Source organism: Acomys minous (assembly GCF_964271855.1).
Source record: "Acomys minous genome assembly, chromosome: 10".
NCBI lineage: Eukaryota > Metazoa > Chordata > Mammalia > Rodentia > Muridae > Acomys > Acomys minous.
In genome coordinates this window covers 6,725,830-6,746,401 of record NC_140491.1, presented here as the reverse complement: position 1 = coordinate 6,746,401, position 20,572 = coordinate 6,725,830, and the positions used below count along the sequence as shown (strand labels likewise).

The 20,572-nt window shown below is 45.9% G+C and overlaps 2 protein-coding genes across 3 annotated transcripts in view; one reads left to right on the top strand and one right to left on the bottom strand.

Moving 5' to 3' along the window:
• The first annotated feature begins 44 nt into the window (after window positions 1-44).
• On the top strand, window positions 45-16,214 carry LIAS (lipoic acid synthetase). 2 transcript variants are annotated; one of them, XM_084797605.1, is made up of 11 exons: window positions 47-190; window positions 912-1,084; window positions 2,077-2,170; window positions 3,222-3,302; window positions 5,121-5,277; window positions 5,349-5,406; window positions 7,477-7,605; window positions 10,854-10,999; window positions 12,118-12,188; window positions 13,052-13,163; window positions 14,983-16,214. In XM_084797605.1, exons 1-11 carry the CDS (start codon window positions 146-148, stop codon window positions 15,039-15,041), a joined length of 1,125 nt encoding a protein of 374 aa, XP_084653731.1. In that variant the 5' UTR covers window positions 47-145; the 3' UTR covers window positions 15,042-16,214. The 2 variants fall into 2 exon arrangements, with proteins under 2 accessions (XP_084653732.1, XP_084653731.1); XM_084797606.1 differs by lacking the exons at window positions 2,077-2,170; window positions 5,121-5,277; window positions 5,349-5,406 and having other exon boundaries at window positions 45-190.
• UGDH (UDP-glucose 6-dehydrogenase) overlaps window positions 15,997-20,572 on the bottom strand; it is a 23,185-nt gene continuing 18,609 nt past the window's right edge. Inside the window, exons 9-12 of the mRNA XM_084797603.1 lie at window positions 19,882-20,015; window positions 19,417-19,508; window positions 19,194-19,304; window positions 15,997-16,857 (exon numbers count right to left, since the gene is read on the bottom strand). Coding sequence (XP_084653729.1) covers window positions 16,750-16,857; window positions 19,194-19,304; window positions 19,417-19,508; window positions 19,882-20,015 — 445 coding nt within the window. The 3' untranslated portion in view covers window positions 15,997-16,749. The remainder of the gene's footprint in view (window positions 16,858-19,193; window positions 19,305-19,416; window positions 19,509-19,881; window positions 20,016-20,572) is intronic.

Genomic DNA, 20,572 nt, shown 5'->3' with positions numbered 1-20,572 from the left:
GCCGCTCGCTGATCTGGTCGAGCCGCGCAGGCTAGGAGATGACGTACCCTCCGTCATAAGCAAAGCGACGGGTGTTTAGACGGGTTCTGTTCGGGAGCGCCGGTCCCTCGATCCCTTTGACCCTCTTAAGACCTAAAAGAGGGGGATGTCGCTACGCTGCGGGCATGCGGCCCGCAGCCTGGGGTCCCGGGTGAGCGGCAGGAATGATGTTGCTTATCACAAGTTCAAACTAGGGAACTTCATCAAGATATCCTTTTTAAAAGTCCGTGCCTCAGCCGGGCGCGGTGGCGCACGCCTTTAACCCCAGCACTTGGGAGGCAGAGGCAGGTGGATCGCAGTGAGTTCCAGGCCAGTCCAGGGCAGCCAAGGCTACACAGGGAATCCCTGTCTCGGGAAACCAAAAAGAAAAAGAAAGAAAGAAAAACAAAGCAAAAAGTCCCTGACTCGTCAGGGACAAAACATTCACAGGCGTGCTGTATCTTAACTATTGTAGTTTTAAAATTTTGACAACATAGTTTTTTTTAGTACCTATCTTAATTGAAGACATGAAAATGTGACATGTTAAGTCAGTTCCAAAGATTGTCTAATCTATATTTAGCTGTTAACTCTTGACTCTGGTTCCTACTTTTTTTCCCTGGTCAGGGCTGGGTGGGCTTCAGGGTCCCTGTAGCCTAAGCTGACCTGAAACTAAATTCTTAGACTAGACAGTCCTCCTCCCGTTGCCTCCTCTGAGTGCTGGATTACAGGTTTGAGCCACCATTGCTGGTAGTTCTTCCACCTTTAGTCTTTTTAAATCACCCTTAGATCCTTTTCAGTTCTTTGGTTTTGGTATTATAATGGGTTAAAACTAAATTATTCCAGAATCTACTGAGCAAATGTTGTAATGTAATGAACGATTTCACTTTCCGTAGGTATTCAGAAGATATTTATATGGCTCACTTAGAACAATAAGTTCTTTGCCAGATAAAAAGAAGAAATTTTTACATAATGGACCAGACCTTCAAGATTTTGTGTCTGGTGATCTTGCGGACAAGAGTACCTGGGATGAATATAAAGGAAACTTAAAGCGCCAGAAAGGAGAAAGGTAATTGACTATTGGAGACCATTTTAGTATCCCACCCTCTGATTGGTTTTTTTGAGACAGGGTTTCTCAGTGTAATCGCCCTGGCTGTCCTGGAAGCACTTTGTAGACCAGGCTGGCCTCAAAGTCACCGCGATCTGTCTGCCTCTGCCTCCCAAGTGCTGGGATTAAAGGTGTGTACCACCATACCCAGTTCTAACCTGAGCCAGCTTGTATATAGCCTATGATTACTTGATATTAGTCACTTCTTGATGAGGAAAGGTTGCCTGGCACACAGAAGGCTCTGGGTTCAAATCCTACCAACACACTAAGCAAATCGTAACAGAAGAATGGCGAGGATTTGGTGCACAGCATTGTTTCCAAAAATACTTATCAAACAACTTCTAGATCGGAAGTGGATAGTCAAGGGGAAACCAAGAATACAGTTTCCATTTCACATTTTAGAGCTATCTTTTGGTGGTGGTGGTTTGTCTTTTCTTTCTTTCTTCCTTTCTTTCTTTTCTTAAGTTAGAGTTTCGCCTCTATAGCTTGGGCTGGCCTTGACCTAGCTATGTAATTAAATTTGGCCGTGACCTCCTGACCCTCTTAGCATGTGGTGTTCTAGCCTCCCAGACGTGAAACACCACAACTGGCAAATTGTCCTCCTTTATTAAGGACCAGAATCCAGGATGCAGAGTAGCTAGTGTGCAGGGAGGCTCTTTCCTTATGCTGAGATACTGTAGTAATTTGTAGATTTTCTAGGGAGGGACATGCTAAAAACATTATTGTCCTTTAATTAGACTAGTATAGCAGTGCACCTTACGGACTACAGCAGCCCTCAGATTGCATTTGCAGTGCTGTCCTCAGCAGCTTCACTAGACCTGAATTTGAGTCTTCATTCTTACTCCTATGTCAGAATTGAATAGTCCAGGAAGACACAAAAGGCTGTACTGGGAAACTATGCTACATGGTTTTTTGCAAGTTGGTAACAGACTCTTCTCTCTGGCTGTCCCTAGGTTAAGGCTACCTCCATGGTTAAAGACTGAGATACCTATGGGTAAAAATTACAATAAGCTGAAAAATACACTGCGGAATTTAAATCTCCACACAGTAAGTGCAGGGTATTTCCTCTCCATTTTACCCAAAGGCAATATTGTTTCTCCATACCTATAACAAAACCTTTTCCAGACACGGTCTCATCACGCAGCATGCTCTAGTCTGGAACTCGCCATATAGGCCTGACTGCTCTCTGACTTGTGATCCCCCCTTTCGTAGCTTCCTGAGTGCTTGGAGTATAAGAAGTGTGGTGCCAGAGCAGACCATAAAAGAAATGATCAATGAGTATATAAGTATTAGCAAGGAATATGGGTAAAGATGAAAAGTGAAGTGTTATTAACAGTAACAAAAATGTGCATAGACAGCCAGGCACGGAGGCAGAGGCAGGTGGATCTCTGTGAGTTTGAGGACAGCCTGGTTTACAAAGCAAGTCCAGGAAAGCCAGGGCTACACAGAGAAACCCTGTCTGGAAAAACAAAACAAAACAAAAAGATGTATGTAGACATTTAGGGGCTGAGAGTATAGCCCCAGTGCTTACTAGTGTGTGTGAAGCCAAGTTTAATCCTCAGGCCCCCTGTACATTTTCCTGCAAAAAAAACCAAAAAGTGATTCTATTTCCTGTGAAATATGTTGGAAGCAACAGTAGTTTAAATGACCTAAAACTGGGCTGGAGAGATGGCTTTGTGGTTAAGGGCCCAGCTGCTTTTCCAGAGGATGCAGGTTTGGTTCCCAGCACGCAGGTGGCAGCTCACATCCATCTCCAACTCTAGTTTGAGGGGATCGAACACTGTCTTCTGGGCTCTTGATACCCGGTGTGCTTGTGGTGCACAGACATACATGCAGGCAAAACACCCATACATACATAGTTATAATAAAATGATCTTTTTCGTTTGTTTGATATTTCATGACAGAGTTTCTCTGTCCTGGAATTTACTATGTAGACCAGGCTGGCCTCAAACCTGTATATCCGCCTGCCTCTGCCTCCCAAGTGCTGGGATTAAAGGCGTGCCCCAACACCACCTACCTAATAAAAATTAAATATCTAATACTTTGTTGTTGGTAGGCAGGTCTGTTCAACCTGAAGCCTCGTTTCTCTTTTCCCCAGGTGTGTGAGGAAGCCCGATGTCCCAACATTGGCGAGTGTTGGGGAGGAGGGGAGTATGCCACAGCCACGGCCACGATCATGGTAAGGTCAGCAGGGTCACTGCGGCTCAGACCAGGCATGGAATCGGGGTGTTCATGCCCGCCTCCTAAAATAGGCACTGTGAGCATCCAGTGAGGTTTTGATTCCATATGAGCTCATGAACATTACAAGGAAAAGCCCTACACTCCGTAACTGGTTGTGATCTAACCTTCCCTGAGTTAATCTATTATTGGTCTTCTGTGTATCTGATAATTAACTCTGGGCCTGTATCGCATTAACGTTTGGACACATTCTTCCTTCATTAAACAAGAATGAGTTCTACTCCTAGCTTAACTCCACTCAGATCCGCACATGCGTCTTTCCATTGACTGCATCCTTAGGCCCAGCCAGATGCCAAGCGGGTAAAGTCACCTGCTGTCAGCCCACAGGGCTCACAGTGGGAGGAGAAAGCTGACTCCCACAGGGTGTCTTCAATGTCTTTGTGTTTCTACACACACACATACGTACCCACATACACAAAATAAATTTAAACTGTATATAAAAAAGAATATATTAGCCGGGCAGTGGTGGCGCACGCCTTTAATCCCAGCACTCGAGAGGCAGAGCAGATAGATCGCTGTGAGTTCAAGTCCAGCCTGGTCTGCAAAGTGAGTCCAGGACAGCCAAGCCTACACAGAGAGACCCTGTCTCCAAAAATAAATCATGTAACTTCAAATCATACTTGTTGAGTGTGTCGTGAGTAATCTTTATAAACTATGAGTAAATTGTACAGAATAACAGTAAAACAGGCATTTTGATACTCCACTTAGAGAGTAGAGCTTTAGCCTCTGCACAAATGCTACATTGGGATCCCATTTGTTTTTTTTTTTTTATTGTTACTTTGTTTGTTTATTTGTTTGAAACAGAGTTTCTTTTCATAGCCTTGGCTGACCTCAACACAGAGATCTGCCTGCCTCTGCCTTCCAAGTGCTGGCATTAAAGGCTTACCCACCACACTTGGCTCTTAATTTTTTTTTTGGCTCCAATTTTTATTTTTAATGATTTTATTATTAGTTCTTTTTTGTTTGTTTGATTGGTTTCTCTGAGACAGGGCTTCTCTGTGTAACAGAGCCTTGGCTGTCCTAGACTCGCCCTGTAGACTAGGCTGTCCTAAAACGCACAGCCATCCGTCTGCCTCTGCCTCCTGAGTTCTGGAATTAAAGGCCTGTGCCACCACGCCTGGCTATAGCCAGGGCTTTTACCTGCTGAGCCATGTCTTCAGCCCTTAAGTTGAAATGTTGATGCTGATGATGACAGTGGCATGTGCCTGTGGAGGTGTGTGTTGAGCCAGAGGACAACTTTGTGCAGCCTGTTCTCCTTCCCGTCTTTCCATGGAGTCTGGGAATCAAAGTCTCGTCACCATGTTTGCTTAGCAAGTACTTTTTCCCACTGAGCCATCTCTCTGGCCCCTTAAATTACAAAATTTTTCCCTTTTTGGTCCCATACCCCCTTCAGTTCTCTTCTCTCTCTCTCTCTCTCTCTCTCTCTTGTTTTTTTGTTTTTGTTGGCTCCCCAGGACTCGCTTTGTAGACCAGGCTGGCCTAGAACTCACAGCAATTTGCTTTGCTGTGCCCTCCAGGTGCTGGGATTAAGGGGGTGTTCCACCACCACCCAGCCCCCCAGGTCTCTTAACACTTCTTGAGTGTATCATTTTCTTTTTCCACATACTTTTGTATTCCTTAAGCAGATATTTAAATTTGAGGATTTCAGATTCCTTATAAAAAGAATCAGTCTGTTGACATCCTTTGCCGTTTGTTTTTGGCATTGTCTTCTGAAGGGTCATCTGCCTACTTGATTTCAATTGCAGTGTCTCTGTTCTAGTTGATGGGGGACACATGTACAAGAGGTTGCAGATTTTGTTCCGTTAAGACCGCAAGAAATCCCCCTCCGTTGGATGCCAATGAGCCCTACAATACGGCCAAAGCAATTGCAGAGTGGGGCCTGGACTACGTTGTCCTGACGTCAGTGGATCGAGACGGTTAGTAGCATGTCACCGTGGCCTTAGCTAAGTCGTGGCAGAGCTTCAACAATAGCTTCTTTTCTTTCTAGATGTGCCTGACGGGGGAGCTGAGCACATTGCCAAGACCGTGTCATGCTTGAAGGAACGGTACTTGTTTCACGTTTGTTTATGTAGTTTAAGGGCCTTTTAGACACATACAAATCAGTTTGAGGTCTTTATCTCTATCTCTAAGACAGAGTTTACATAGCCCACTATGTAGACCAGGCAGGCTGGGATTCTAGGTGGGCCAGCACATCCGTCCAGCTCTGAGTTACCATTTCAGAGTACTTAGTGGTGGAGTGTATAGCTCTGTGGTACAGTACTTGCCTAGCACGCTTGATGCTCTAGATTTAATGCCTACCCCCCTCCTACCCCCCTCCTACCCCCTCCTACCCCTCCTACCCCCCTCCTACCCCCCTCCTACACCCCTCCTATATCCCTCCTACCCCCCTCCTACCCCCTCCTACCCCTCCTACCCCCCTCCTACCCCCCTCCTACACCCCTCCTATATCCCTCCTACCCCCTTCCTACCCCCCTCCCACACCCCTCCCACATCCCTCCCACACCCCTCCTACCCCCTCCCACACCCCTCCTACCCCCTCCCACACCCCTCCTACTCCCTCCTACCCCCCTCCCACACCCCTCCTACCCCCCTCCTACCCCCCCCCACACCCCTCCCACACACAGTTAGGCAGTTCAGACTATGAGGTGCTCTTGCAGAAGACCGGGGTTCGTCTCCCAGCTCACATGGTGCCTGACAACCATCCTAACCCCACAAGGATTCTAGCACTCATTTCTGGCCTCCTGTGAGCACTGGGCATATAGTAAATGCACATGCATACATGCAGGCAGAACACATAAAGTGAAAATAAATAGATCTTTAAACAAATAAAACGAACTTAGACAAATTAAACACCAACATTGTAAAACACATTCTTTATACAGTTTTCATTCATATCCTGACAATTTTACTCATAATCTACATTTTAAATAGGTTTTAATCCTATTCATTCCAAAAGGATTAAAAAGGAGCAAAGTTTGCCATGTTGGTGGCACAGGAGTTTAATCCCAGTGTTCAGGAGCAGAAATAGGAGGATCTCTGAATTCGAGGCCAGCCTGGTCTTCATAGCAAACTCCAGGCCAACGAGGGCCACACAGTGAGACTCCAGTTCCTAAAATAAAAGGAGCTAAGTCGTGTCAGTGACTTGGTGCTAGTGTAACATCTAGCATACCAACAAATGTTTTTCCACTTATTCCCAGTTTCTGTGTCGTGGCTCAGAAGATATATTTTATAGGTCACAAAATTCCTTTCACAAGCCACTTATGGATCTCAGGTGTGGAGTTTAGTTTAAAGAGTTAGTTTCAGAGTTACACACTATGGGCTTTCAGCATCTTCTGTTCTGTTCACAAGTGTGCTCTTTCCTGTCTGCCCTCAGGGAGCGGCTGCACTCCGCCCTGGGTTTGCAAACACTCTGTGACCTGTTTCCATCACCGTTGTGGTGCCTCACTAGACAAACACAGGCACCACATGAACAGGAGCGCAGCGCTTGCTTGGCCCCTCAGAAAACAAAAGACACGCGATTCAGCAAGGCAGAGACAGTTTTTAAAGCTCAGAACACTGGTGAGCTGTTTGCCTAGAGGAGCTGAAGAGGAAAGTGTTTGACAAATTACAAAAGAAATCAAAGTAGAAGCAGATGGTGTTTGTAGGCACAGAAGAAATATTCCAGTTTGTTTTACAAACAGTAAAATAATAATGATAAAAAGTATGTTTTATATTTTGGTTCTTTTAAATAATTTTTTTTTTTAATACAGAGAGGTTTATTTGAAGGAAGGCAAGTGGGGAGGAGTTAGCGCCTGAGTGAGCCGTGAGGGCAGAGAGAGACAGAGAGAGGAACTGGGGGAGTAAGAGAGGTGACTGATTGTTTAATCACCTACTCCAGTTAGCTTTAGGTCAGATCGTGCTAGCACTGTTGGCAGGTAGACGCTGGTCAGGGTGTTCACACGCTTCGCCTTTCTGAGGCTTTTCCCGTAGTTGTCCACATGGGACTGCTCTGTGTCCACCCTCCCTTAGCGAGGCCCCCGGGCTGCTCCAGTGCTGCTGCGACACTGCTGACGTGTTTCGGCACCAGTCCTGTCAGTTCTTTTCCTCAGTTCAATGTTTATCTTTTTTCCTCCTAGGAATCCAAAAATCCTTGTGGAATGCCTCACCCCTGACTTCCGGGGAGATCTGGCATCAGTGGAGAAGGTGGCTCTGTCAGGGCTAGATGTGTATGCACACAACGTAGAGACTGTTCCAGAGCTACAAAGGTGATTGCACGTCAGCGGGCTGCAGCATGCTGGGACCCTCAGTGTGCAGGGACTGTGCAGTGGGCTTCTGCAAAGACAGCTCCTTCCTTCCTCTCCTTGTCCCCTTCCTGCCCTTCCTGCCCTTCCTGCCCTTCCTGCCCTTCCTACCCTTCCTGTCCTGCTTCTCCCGTTCTGTCCTTCCTTCATGAAAAGTCAGAAAGAGCCACCAAAATGAGTGGCCCAGGCTAGAGGGATGGCCCACTGACTAATCGCCCACAAGCTCTTGCAGAGAACTGGAGTTCAGTTCCTGGCACTCACTCAGTCACCTGTGACTCCAGCTCCAGGGTGGCCCAGTGCCTCTGGGGTCCACTGACACCTGCACTTATGTGCACTGCCCCCCACCCCATGCACACACATGCCCCCATAGTTTCAAAGAAAAGTCTTTTTATTGTTTATTTGTTTGGGGGGAGGTGTTGAGACAGGGTTTCTCTATGTAGACTTGGGTGTCCTGGACTCACTTTGTAGACCAGGCTGTCCTCAAACTCACAGAGATCCACCTGCCTCTGCCTCCTGAGTGCTGGGATTAAAGGTGTGCGCCACCGTGCCTAGTTGGAAAAGTCTTTTTTAAAAAAATGTATAAACATCACTTATGGTGTTTCTAGGCAATAATGTCAGTTACTATCACTTTGGTCTTGTGTTTATACCTGTAAATGTATATGCTAATGTGGTAAGAACTGAAAATGTTTTGGTTTTTGGTTTGTTTGGTTTTTTGAGACAAGGTTTCTCTGTGTAGCCTTGGCTGTCCTGGACTCTTTGTAGACCAGGCTGGCCTCGAACTCACAGCGATCCACCTGCCTCTGCTTCCCGAGTGCTGGGATTAAAGACGTGTGCCACCACCCAGTTGTTGAAGATGTTTTAATGACACATAATGAACATCTTTTCTGTCTTTTAAAGGCAGTATCATTGCAGATGCTTTGATGTGTGTATCTCTGTGTGTGTGTGTGTGTGTGTGTGTGTGTGTGTGTGTGTGTGAGCATGTGCATGTGTGCATGTGCAAGTGTGTTTCCCCAAAGAATACTTCTCAAATGGAAAATGATGTAGCAGAAAAACTGCTGCTTTAAATCCCCTAAAAAAAAAAAAATCCAAGAGTAATACCGCACACCTCTAATTCTAGCACACAAGGAGGCAGATGGGTCTCTGAGTTCGAGGTCAGCTTGTCCTACGTTTCAAGTTCTAGGCCAGCTAGGGCTGCGCAGTGAGAGCCTATCTCAAAACACAGACCAAACACCTTCCACACACAAGGAAGTACACACGATGTTTTATTCTCCCTACTATTTTAGTGGTTAGGAATGATTAAGAACTGCTACTCCACAAAGCAAGTATATTCAGATTCCAGAAAGATTACTGGTATTTTAGCTGCAGACAAACAAGAGTAATAATTTGCTTTAACTTTATCAAGTATTTGGCTGTTATTTTACTAGCCATTTTTCTGTATCACAAACCAACAAGAAGTTACAGTGAATGCTACCAAGCACATGGGTCCTGGATTGTAAACATTGCAGAGCTTCAGTACAGTGAAGAAGTGCTTTGTAACAAATACCTAGGGCCTAGCGAGATGGCTCAGTGGGTGAAGGTGCCTGCTGGTAAGCCTGACGGCGTGAGTTCAGTCCCCGGAACCCGCTGGTAAGCCTGACGGTGTGAGTTCAGTCCCCGGAACCCGCTGGTAAGCCTGACGGCGTGAGTTCAGTCCCCGGAACCCGCTGGTAAGCCTGACAGCGTGAGTTCAGTCTCCGGAACCCGCTGGTAAGCCTGACAGCGTGAGTTCAGTCCCCGGAACCCGCGTGGTGGAAGAAGGGCGCTTGCTCTAGCAAGCTGTCCTCTGACCCCACAGGTGCCATCGTGGGTGTTTGCACACATACACATGTGGAGTAAACAATAAAACAAATGTTTGAAGTATAACTTAAGTGTAGTGGCACATGGCTGTCACCCTGGCCAGCACACATGTGCACCCGTACACGTCAGGAGGCTGAGACAAGAGGGTTGCAGGGTCAAGGCCAACATGGCTAGCACCAGTGGCTCGCCGAGTGTTAGCATTCTATAGTGCCAGTTTTATGGAGGGTTTTTTATTTTGTTTTGTTTCTCAAGGCTGGGTTTCTCTGTGTAGCCTTGGCTGTCCTATAACTCTCTTTGGAGACCAGACTGTCCTGGAACTCAGAGAAATTCACCTGCCTCTGCCTCCTAGTGCACCACCATGCCGGGTTGGAGAGTGTTTTATTTTTCTGCTGTTTTTAAATTTACATTTGTGTGTGTGTACATGCAAGCACGTACTATGAGTTCACTATGAGTTTGAGGCCACACACTATCTCAAAAAACAAAACAACAAAACAAAACTACAGAACGCAAGGCTGCATTACAATCGGGTGATGCTGATCTCACATAAGTTACTTGAGCGCTTTGCTTTCTTCCCATCCAAGCCACACTAGTTTGGCCGTTGTTGAAGGGCAGCACCCAGCCCGTGCAAACCCTGTGGTAATTTCGCCAGTAGTGGGCGCCAGTCTCCCTAGTTTCACTTCAGAAACATCATCCTTCCAGTGAAAATTCCAGAATGCCTTTCCTCCGAGCCTGCAGTGTTACTACTAGCCAGCAGAGGGCAGTTCAACCTGCAGGAAAGAAATGTGCATAAAAGTTTCAACCCCCACCAAGTGAGCAGTCAGGTAGGTTTTGTCCTTAAAGAGGGGGTGGGCTGTCTTCTGCCCAGTTTCTTTTCTCACTAGAATCATTATACTTTTGAGCTTCAGAGTTGTAATTTCTCAGGGTATAAAACGAGTGACTTCTAGTCCTGTTCTCCCTGTCCTAGGCTTGAGGCCTGAAAAGTTGACAGACTAGGAAGCCCGGTGAGGCCTCTATTGCTTTCCTGAGTGACTAACCTCTGCACAGTGTACCGTTGACCCCATGCGCAGTAACTGTGCATTTTATGATCTAGAGCAGCGGCTCTCACCCTAACACTGTGACCCTTTAATACAGTTCCTCATGCTGTGCTGACCCCAACCATAACGTCATTTCTCATTTTTATTGCTACTTTGTAACTGTAATTTTGCTGCTGTTGTGAACAGTAATGTAAATATTTCCATTTTCCTGTGGTCTTAGGAGACCCCTGTGGAAGGTTGAGAACCACTTTCTAGAACGTGCTTTCTGGTCTTCTAGCTTGATTGCATAACTGTGTACTCGGTTGAACTTGCTTTGTCACTGAGAATCACCCTGTTTCCCAGGAAAGTCCGTGATCCCCGGGCCAATTTTGACCAGTCTCTTCGTGTATTGAAGCACGCCAAGGAGGTCCAGCCGGATGTTGTTTCCAAAACATCAATAATGCTGGGCCTGGGTGAGACGGACGAGCAAGTCTATGCCACGATGAAAGGTAAAGCAGCTGGGAACCAGAAACCCCTTCCGTTTACCCTCGGTGCTAGCAGGGCCTCAAATGTATGCTTCCTCCTGTGTCTTCAGGGTGGATGACAGTGAGAACAAAGGTCTGGAGCTGCAGGTGTAGCCAGTGGTGGTGGCCTGGCCTCCGTGCCTAGCACCAGATAGGACATGTCACAAACAGCATGCAAAGGAAAAGCCGCCTTCTTAGATCATTATGGAGTGCTGCACATGGCGCTTGTGATAGCTTTCCATCCTCCTCTATTCCAGTGAAGACGGTCTCTTATCCCTCTTTTCTGTCTGTCCTTGGGTGGTTCTGAGAGCCAGTAGGCACCAGGCACTGGTGGATACGGGAGACACTGGGGTGCTTGCCTACCAAGTACACTGACAGACTCTGATGGCCCAGAGGTCAAGTCACACCTGAGAACATAGCCCGCTCGCCCACCAAGCAAAGCCAACACTGCTTGCCTCGAATGAGTGCACTTGCATTAGGATAGTTGTTTCTTCGTCTTGTTTGTTGGTTGGTTGGCTTTTTGGTTTTTTTGAAGCAAGGTTTCTCTGTAAAGACTTGGCTATCCTGGACTCAACTTTGTAGACCAAGCTGGCCTCGAACTCATAGCTCTCTGTCTGCCTCCGCCTCTGAGCCATCAGCCGGCATGGGCCAATTCAAGCCTAATTAAAGAATAAAGGCAGGTGCCGGGTGGTGGTGGCGCACGCCTAATCCGAGCACTTGGGAGGCAGAGGCAGGTGGATCTCTGTGAGTTCGAGGCCAGCCTGGTTTACAAAGTGAGTCCAGGACAGCCAAGGCTACACAGAGAAACCCTGTCTCAACCACCATATGCCCCCCACCCCCCAAAAAAGACATGTGCCATCTTGTCCAGCCTTCTAGTTTTCCTTCCATGCTATCGTGGGGAGCGTTGCTGTGTTTCCGATTCTCTTCAGAATCTGTGCTCAGTCAAAACAGTAGTTTTGAACAACTGGGTTTTCTCCTATCTTGTATTGCCTGTGATGACAGTTATAGCCCACAGTTTGCAAGCACTCTTCACAGGACCTGTCCTTACATCTGTAATCGTAACTCAGGTACCTGCTAGTACACTCTGCTTTTTTTCCTTTTAGCACTGCGTGCAGCTGACGTGGACTGTTTAACTCTAGGGCAGTATATGCAGCCGACAAAGCGCCACCTAAAGGTACACATGTCACCAAGTAATTTCTTAGTAATTTAAAGTAAATCTTCATTGTCCACAGGTAAAAAATAAGAAACCATCAGCTTTTTAGGTGACTGTCCTGTGTGAACGTATAAGTTTCTGTCTTGTTGCCACATAAAGCAGCGACCCTGGTGCTTCCTGCCGCCCAGACTGTTCAAGTCAAGTGAGCATACAGAAAGCGTTATGGTTGAGACTGTGCTAATGACATTGGTGATCCTATGATTATCCACTTGAGAAAATTATGTTGAGTAAGACCATGTGCCAGTAGCACACTCAGACTGCTGCTCAGTGGTAGAGCGCTTGCCTAGCATGAGGCCCTAGGTTCAACCCCTGGTACTGTCAAAGAAACAAAACAAAATGTGCCAGGTGCAGAGCTAAACTCAACATTCAAGGTCAATTAGTTTTGTCCTCAGGCACCTTATAATGGGTGACAATAAAGTCCTTGCAGACTGGGTTCAAGTCCCAGAACCCACGTTTTTTTAAAGCCAGGCATGGTGGAGTATGTTTATAGTCCCAGCACAGGGAAGACAGAACTGGGTAGATTCCTGGGCTTGCTGACCAGGTGGCCTGACCCACTTGAGGGGCCCTGCAGAAAAGGAAGGTGGAGAATGCGTAAGGAATGACCTCCAAGGTCTTTACCCTTTGACATAGCTAATGTAGTACAAAGCAGTGGCCTCCTCGCTGAGGCCTCTGTGGCTCCGCGCTGGTGGAGTCCAACAAATAACCAGCATGTGGAGATGGGGGACGGGCAATGGTGAGCCAGTCTGAGCACATGGGTACAGACTGCACAGAGTCAGAATCACTAAGAGTTTGGAGTGTGGTCTAAAGTGATTGTTTACATCAAGGTTGAAGAATATGTTACTCCTGAGAAGTTCAAATACTGGGAAAAAGTAGGAAATGAACTTGGATTTCATTATACGGCAAGTGGCCCTTTGGTGCGGTCTTCGTATAAAGCAGGTAAGTTTGACTGCAGGGGGTGGTTCTGGTGAGGCCGTTGATTTCCTGCACTTGTGTTCCACCCCAAAGCACCAAAGCTCTAAAGCACATTTCAGTGGCTGTGGTTGTCTCTTCCCGGGGAATAAAAGGCTTTCTTCCTAGCATGCCTTTCATAGCTTGCTCCACAGGGTCTTTTTTTTTTTTAATTAATATGTATTTATTTATTATGTATACAGTGTTTTGCCTGCATGTACATGCCAGAAGACGGCACCAGATCTCATTATAAATGGCTATGAACCACCATGAGGTTGCTGGGAATTAAACTCAGGACCTCTGGAAGAGCAGGCGGCGCCCTTAACCTCTGAGCCATCTCTCCAGCCCGCTCTGTAGGGTCTTACAGAAGCTGCCCTTCAGCTCCATGTGCTTCTTGTCCACAACCCTTGCTGGTCTTGGTATCTCAGCCATTGACAAGACCGCAGTAATTTGCATAGTCAGCTATTCCATGCGTGGCTTTCAGTAGCAGAGCTTCCAGAAATAACCAAGCATATAGAACTTGTGATACGATTTGCTTGGAATTGTATATTCATTTGACAATGGGGCCAGCTACATCTCCATGCTGCCAACTGCAGATCAGTGTAAGCATTGAAAGCCTATAGCATTGCTTCCTGTACAATTAATCTCCCTGTTAATTCCCTTGACATAAAAGAGGAAACTGTAAAATCACTTTTTTCCCTAAATGTTTAGTGGTTTTACTAGCTTAACATAATTTTTCATTTTTAGTATGTAGCTCTTGCTTTAGTCAATTGATGAACTCACTATGAAAACAAAGGCATTTTCCAAGGTATTAGAAGGCATCTGGAGTCAGGCGAAGTGGTGCACACCTTTAATCCCAGCACTTTGGAGGCAGAGACAGGCGGATCTCTGTGAGTTCGAGGCCAGCCTGGTCTACAAAGAGTTTCAGGACAGCCAAGGCTTCACAGAGAAACCCTGTCTTGAAAAAACAAAAGGTTGAGTTCTGGTGTGTAGCACATTGGACCTGTCTGGTGCTGTAGGTTCTGCTCTGCTAGATTTAGGTGAAGGACTGAGCAGGACAGACAAGAGGCTCCGGATCCTTGGAGATCCTGCTTGTAAGAGGATGGAGAGGAGCTGCTCTGACTCCTCCTGAATCAGGCCTGCACTTCTGCAGCAGGAAGCAGTATGCTCATCTGAGGCTGTGCCAAATGGAGCCTAGTGGGCTGGAAGGGGGTGCGCTCCTCAGGACAGCTGGCATGCTGCTCAGGCCCCTCACATGGGGACAGGAGCCCATTACAGAAGGAGAGCTCAGGCTTCCCTGGAGGGGAATGGAGTGAGAGATTCCATCAGGTGAATGCTCGGCTGCAGTGAGCTCTGCTTTATAAACATCAGATCTGGGCTGATGCTGGGCAGAATTGCTCTCTGAAACAGCAGCTGCAGTTGTCAGCAGGGAGAGATGGTCGGCCCTCCCAGCAGGCTGACCGTGCAGAAGCAGGCGCTCAGGCTCAGCGGGTGTCCGAGTAACTTGGGGATTGGAAGGAACAATAGTTGGGGGGAGACGAAACAGTTCTTCTTGGTCCCCAAGTAGCTGTTAACAGAGAGAGGAAATGGAAGAGAGGAATGTGTAATATATTATAATCTAAAAAAAAATTAAACCGAAACAGTGTGAGAAGTGCCAACGATAAGGAATACTTAGATGCTAAATACTGCCGTGAGCTCTGAGGAGGGCAGTGCCAGCAGGCAAAGGCCTCCCCTGTGAGGCAGGGTTCTGAAACAGTGGCTTGTTGCTTGAGAATGGTATTAATGTATTCTTATTTTTCCTAAATAGGCGAATTTTTCCTGAAAAATCTAGTGGCTAAAAGAAAAACAAAAGCATCTAAAACTTAGTCAAGACCTTCAAGATCACAGGAGCTTTAAGATTTTGCTTCCAGTTGGTAGGAGAGTGATGCCAGCCTCTCAGGATGCCTGGGCGCGCACACCAGTGCTGTTTTGTCTGAAATGTCTGGTGTCTGATCCATGCATAACGACATACAATACCTGTAACTCTACTCAGGCCATCCGGAACTACCTGAGTAAAACCCTGTCTCAGAAAAACAAGAAAGAAAGAAAAAAGGAAAAGGGAAAAAAAAAAAAGAAGAAAATGTCTGTAAACTACACATACTTAATGACAATTCATTTGACTTCTACCTTCTTTGTCCTTGTTTGTGATGTAATCATAGAACATCTTTGAATGGTTTACTGTTACCATTGTAACTTAAAAATGTATTGACAACATTTAGAAGATCTTACAAATCATGGTAACCTAAATGTTAGGGCTTTTTTTTAAATTTGTGTGTGTGCGTGTACGTGTGTGTGTGTGTGTGTGTGTGTGTGTGTGTGTGTGTGTGTGTGTGTACATGTGCCTGTGGAGGCCACAAGCAGATGTTCTGGAACCAGAGCTAGAAGAGCAGGCACCTACACACACAGGGACTCCATGACACATAATAAAGACCTGCACCAGTCATGTCGGTCAGCGTTACAGCTCAGAGCGAGGAAGGGCTCACAAGCTGTTGTGTCATTCCCCAATGTGGAATGACACAACAGACACCCCAGAGTTTCTTCTGACCTACACACACACACATGTAACAAATATTTTGAAAAGGCCTGTGATGGCTGAGTGAGTGAAGATGCTTGCTGCCAAACCTGACCACCTGAGTTCGAAGCCAGGACTCACATGGAAGGAGAGAACTGACCACTCTAAGTTAGTTTCCCTCTGACCTCTGCACATATGGTCTGACATATACACGCCCCACTCCCCTCCAAATAAATAAATTACACAAAGAAGATACATGTAACGTGGAAATTCTTTCAGTTTACACATGTGATTTTATTAGTTTTCTTGATTAATGGAAAAAAATTATAATTGTAATAGAAATGAAAAAAATCAAAATAAAGGAAACAAATTTTTTTTGACTCATAGGGGTGCAGAGGTAACAATGACAAACACTAAGAAACAACAAAACACAGCATACTACTGATTTTCTCCTCGGGTTAAATTAAAAAAAAAAAACTAAAAGAAAACTGTTCAAGGTAAGCATGGAAGGAAATGCACAGTGATGATCTTTTGGGAAAAACAAAACTAAAACCACTAATGACATATCTCATTAAAACAAAAGGCCAGAGAACTTTAACCAGTTCATACATCTTAGCACAGTGATTTCATGGCTTTAAAATCCCATTTAATGATAAGCAAACAAACGAACGCACAGGAAAATGAGACTGCCATTTCCTTGTATTCTTATTAGAGTGTCGTCTGTGGACAGTTTGCTAAAAAGTGTTCAAAGTTTCATTTATATTTTACAAAAACTGACAACATTCAAACCAACATGATTGCTTTCCATCCATTCAATAACTGAGGACAATAATATAAAAATATGTAAAAATTATTCTAGATTCATAATTACTAGATATGCCAACACCTATACAGCTAGTATAAATTTAATGATTAAAAAAATATTTTTGTTTCCTTAAAAACACGTAGTTCATTTACCATTCAGTATCAGACAGACACTGGCCACCCTGAAGTCCCAAGCCGTGACAGGTAGAGCAGCTGTGTCTAGACCTTGGGTTTCTTGTTAGGTGGGTCCTGAAGACTAAACTTTGGAATTTCACCAGGAGTGTATGGAATCCTCTTGGAAGATACCTTTTTGCCAATTGTTTCAATCTGAAGAGGAAAAAAATAGAAGTATTAGTGACGGCACATGTACATAAGAACTCTATAAGGCAGAGAGAAGGGAAGCGAGGAGAACCCTTTCCAAAGTCTGAGTTGCAGAGAGAGCTCTGGCTCTTTCTGTTTCTAGAGTCAAGTGCTGCCCCACTTGCTGTCTTGATTTTGTTAGGTTTAACAGAGTCTGGGTCTCGCTATGCAGCGCTGGCCTCCAACAAAGGATGCGTGCTTTATAGTCACCTACTCTTAATGGCATTCTCCCTTACTTAGTGACTCCATTTCCTATTTTATTTCTGAGACAGGCATGAAGTACAGACAGGCCTGCAACTGCCTATGCATCAGAAAATGACCTGATAGAAGGGTGCTACCACACCCAGCTGGATTTAAAAAACAAAATCTTACTAGGGAAAGTTAACTTTTCTCTAATTTATTCTATGTATGTGAGTGTTTTGTTTGTACATGCACATATATATGTACACAGTGTGTGCCCGGTGCCTTTGGAGGTTAGAGGTGATTGTGAATCACCATGTGGGTGCTGGAAACTGAACCTTCGTCCTTTGCAAGAACAGAAAGTGCTTTTAACCACAGAGCCATTTCTCCAGACTTTTGTTTGTTTGTTTTTAGTTTTATTTTTTGTATATGTGACAGAGTTTCTGTGACTGTCCTGAAACTTACTCTAGACCAGGCTGGCCTCAAACTCAGGGATTCACCTGTCTCTGCCTTCAGAGTGTGGGCATTAAAGGTGTGCCAAACCTTACCAAGCTAATTTTAAATATCTATCCTTCTACGTGTGACTTAGAAATAACATTTAAAGGGGCACACTCCTGAGTTTAAGTCACAACCCAGAAAAAAACAGTCCTGTGGCCCACTCCCTAAGAGTGGGAAGAAGGGATTTCCAAGGAGTTAACAAAGTTGCCAGCTAAGTGCTGAAACCTAAGTGAGTGAGAGGTTAAAGAAACCAGACCCAGTATTGTTGGTGAGAGATTAGGCCTGCCTGGCGCCTCCCAGCTGCTGCTGAAGACAAGCACACACTCAGAGTGGTGCCATGCTGGCAACCCTCCTGCAGCAACCTTTTTTGTTGTTGTCGTTTTTGAAGACAGAGTTTCTCTATGTGTGTAGCCTTGGCTGTCCTGGACTCCCTTTGTAGACCAGGCTGGCCTTGAACTCACAAAGATCCACCTGCCTCTGCCTCCTGAGTGCTGGGACTAAAGGTGAATGGCACCACGCTCGGCCACAGCAACCATTTTTTTTTAACAGCAACCGTTTTTTAATCTTCCCTAACTTACTCTAAGAGCCTCTACTCCGTGTCCACACTGCTCCAGGAAGTAGAAAGTAACAACTTGTTAGTACTAGACAGAACTGGTAGCGCTGAGGCAGGGCTCTGCGCCAGCTCTGTTAGGTTCCCAAGGATGAACTTGAATGAAAGAGGACTAGCTTAGAAGCCCAGGCTTCCTTCAGAGCTCTCACAGCGGAGACAGCGCCGAGGGAAAGGTACAGGGTGAACACCAGCTGTGAACCAGCTATTCTCACAAGGGTGAGTGTTGCTGCCAGTGTCGCATTTCCTCAGGGGCTACCCACAATCAACCCCACCCCTCACTGTAGTGAGCTCTGAACAACAAGGAAACACCATGTAATCACAGAGTCTCTTCTTGACGTTTGTGGTATGAGGTGAGGTGGGGCACATACTGTTTCTACAGGTCAGGCACCTGAAGCCTTTCTAGTAAAGGAGACCAACTTTATGTCACAAACAGGGAAGGAGCGAAACCATTACCAAAAAAATCTGGGACTTTGCAGAGAATGTACCTCTTGTCCTGGTTATCTTACTGCTAAATTAGAAAATAGAACAATTCTAAAACCCCATACAATGGGTTTAAAAATTGACCAGGGCCAAACCGGGCGTGGTGTCGCATACCTTTAATCCCAGCACTAGGGAGGCAGAGGCAGGTGGATTGCTGTGAGTTTGAGGCCAGCCTGGTCTACAAAGTGAGTCCAGGACAGCAAGGGATACACAGAGAAACCCTCTCTCAGAAAAAAAGAAGAAGAAGAAAAGAAAAAAACAAAGCCAGCCTGGTCTACAAAGCAAGTAAGTACACAGAGAAACCCTGTCTCAAAAAACCAAAAGGAAAAAAAAATTGACCAGGGCCACTGAGATGGCTCAGGGGGTGAAGGTACTGGCACAAGCCTACTGCCTCTGGAACAGATAAAAGGAGAGACCTGACCTCCACACATGCCCTCACCCCAAATCATGAACACACACACAGCGTGATAAATGAAATAAAGTAATAATGACTAGACCAAAACAAACAAACAAGCCATCCCAGAACCCTGATGACCTGGAAGCCAATGGTCTGCAGTTCGCTGTGGAGCCCGTCCAGGACACGCCGTCCATCGAAGATAAAGGCTGGCTTCAGCATTTTTTTATGAATCCGTTCATAATCCAGTTCCTGAACAGACATACAAATGAGTAACTAGAACACGCAGGTGGACACATATCCAACCCGTGCTCACACTGGAATGCCTGTACAATTTTTCTTAAAGTAATTTCTGAGACTTCACCTTAAACATGTCCCATTCAGTGCAGATGACAAGGGCGTGGGCGCCATCACACGCTTCATACGGGTCCTTGGAAATCGTCACCAGTCTGGACACTACAAAAGCAGCAACAATGAGAAACAGGTCGCCTGAAGCTATGTATTTTAACACTCTACTGTAGAGAGTGTCTGACAAGAGGGAGCCATCTGTGGGAATGATGGAAGGGTGGGGACCAGGAGCACTCCAAACTGTCGTCACCAGCATTTCCATGCTTTATACCTGGGCTGCAAGCATCAGTGGACTAAAGACAGCTCATGGCTTCAGCTAAAAGCTCAGACTAGAACATCTAAGGGTTAATTTTAGAGAAACGAGGCTGAATACTGGGCAAACCACGGGCAGTAAGTGACAGAAAGGCAACTACTGAGGGCCTCAAAGAATACACAGTTGTGTGTGTTGGTACCCAGAAGGACTTATGGAACAGAGTCCTACCTTGGTCATCCGCTGAAACCCCGGGATGGGAAAGATCCACAACTATTTGTTCCCTGGGTACTTTTGGATCGTATATATGGAGGTGGGCACCTTCATCCATGAGGTACTTGCTAATGTAGATGCTAGAGGATTCTCTGAAAGAGAAACAAATCACTGTGGTGAGTCCCATCAGGCTTAAAAGCAAGGGCCTTTTTTTTTAAAGATTATTTATTATTATGTATATAGTGTTCTGCCTGCATGTGTGCCCACAGGACAGAAGAGGACATCAGATACATTATAGATGGTTGTGAGCCACCATGTGGTTTCTGGGAATTGAACTCAGGACCTCTGGAAGAACACCTAGTGCTCTTAACCTCTGAGTCACCTCTCCAGCCTGCAAGTACTTTTTTATCCACTTCTGGCTGACATGTTTTAGAGAGCCAATGAAATACATTAGCAGGTAAAAGTGAATCCCACCGTGGAAGGAGAGAAGTGACTACCCTAAGTTGTCCTCTGACCGTCGCACACGTGCCATGGTGTGTGCACATGCGCATACACAGTCCTCACCATGCAGCCTGGCTGGCCTGGACCTTGCTGTGTGGACCAGGCTGGCCTCCAGCTCAGAGAGCTGCCTGTCGCTACCTCTACCTCCTGAGCTTAATACTGTGAGTACTAGGAAAGCATAGGTAAATTAACGTTTTAAAGCCCTAGT

What these genes read in the sequence shown, in the direction of transcription:
- LIAS (XM_084797605.1), top strand. Translation starts at nt 146, where the DNA reads ATGTCGCTACGCTGCGGGCATGCGGCCCGCAGCCTGGGGTCCCGG. An exon ending in CCCGCAGCCTGGGGTCCCGG is followed by an intron (nt 191 to 911) that starts GTGAGCGGCAGG and finishes CACTTTCCGTAG; the next exon opens with GTATTCAGAAGATATTTATA. An exon ending in GACGTCAGTGGATCGAGACG is followed by an intron (nt 5,278 to 5,348) that starts GTTAGTAGCATG and finishes TTTTCTTTCTAG; the next exon opens with ATGTGCCTGACGGGGGAGCT.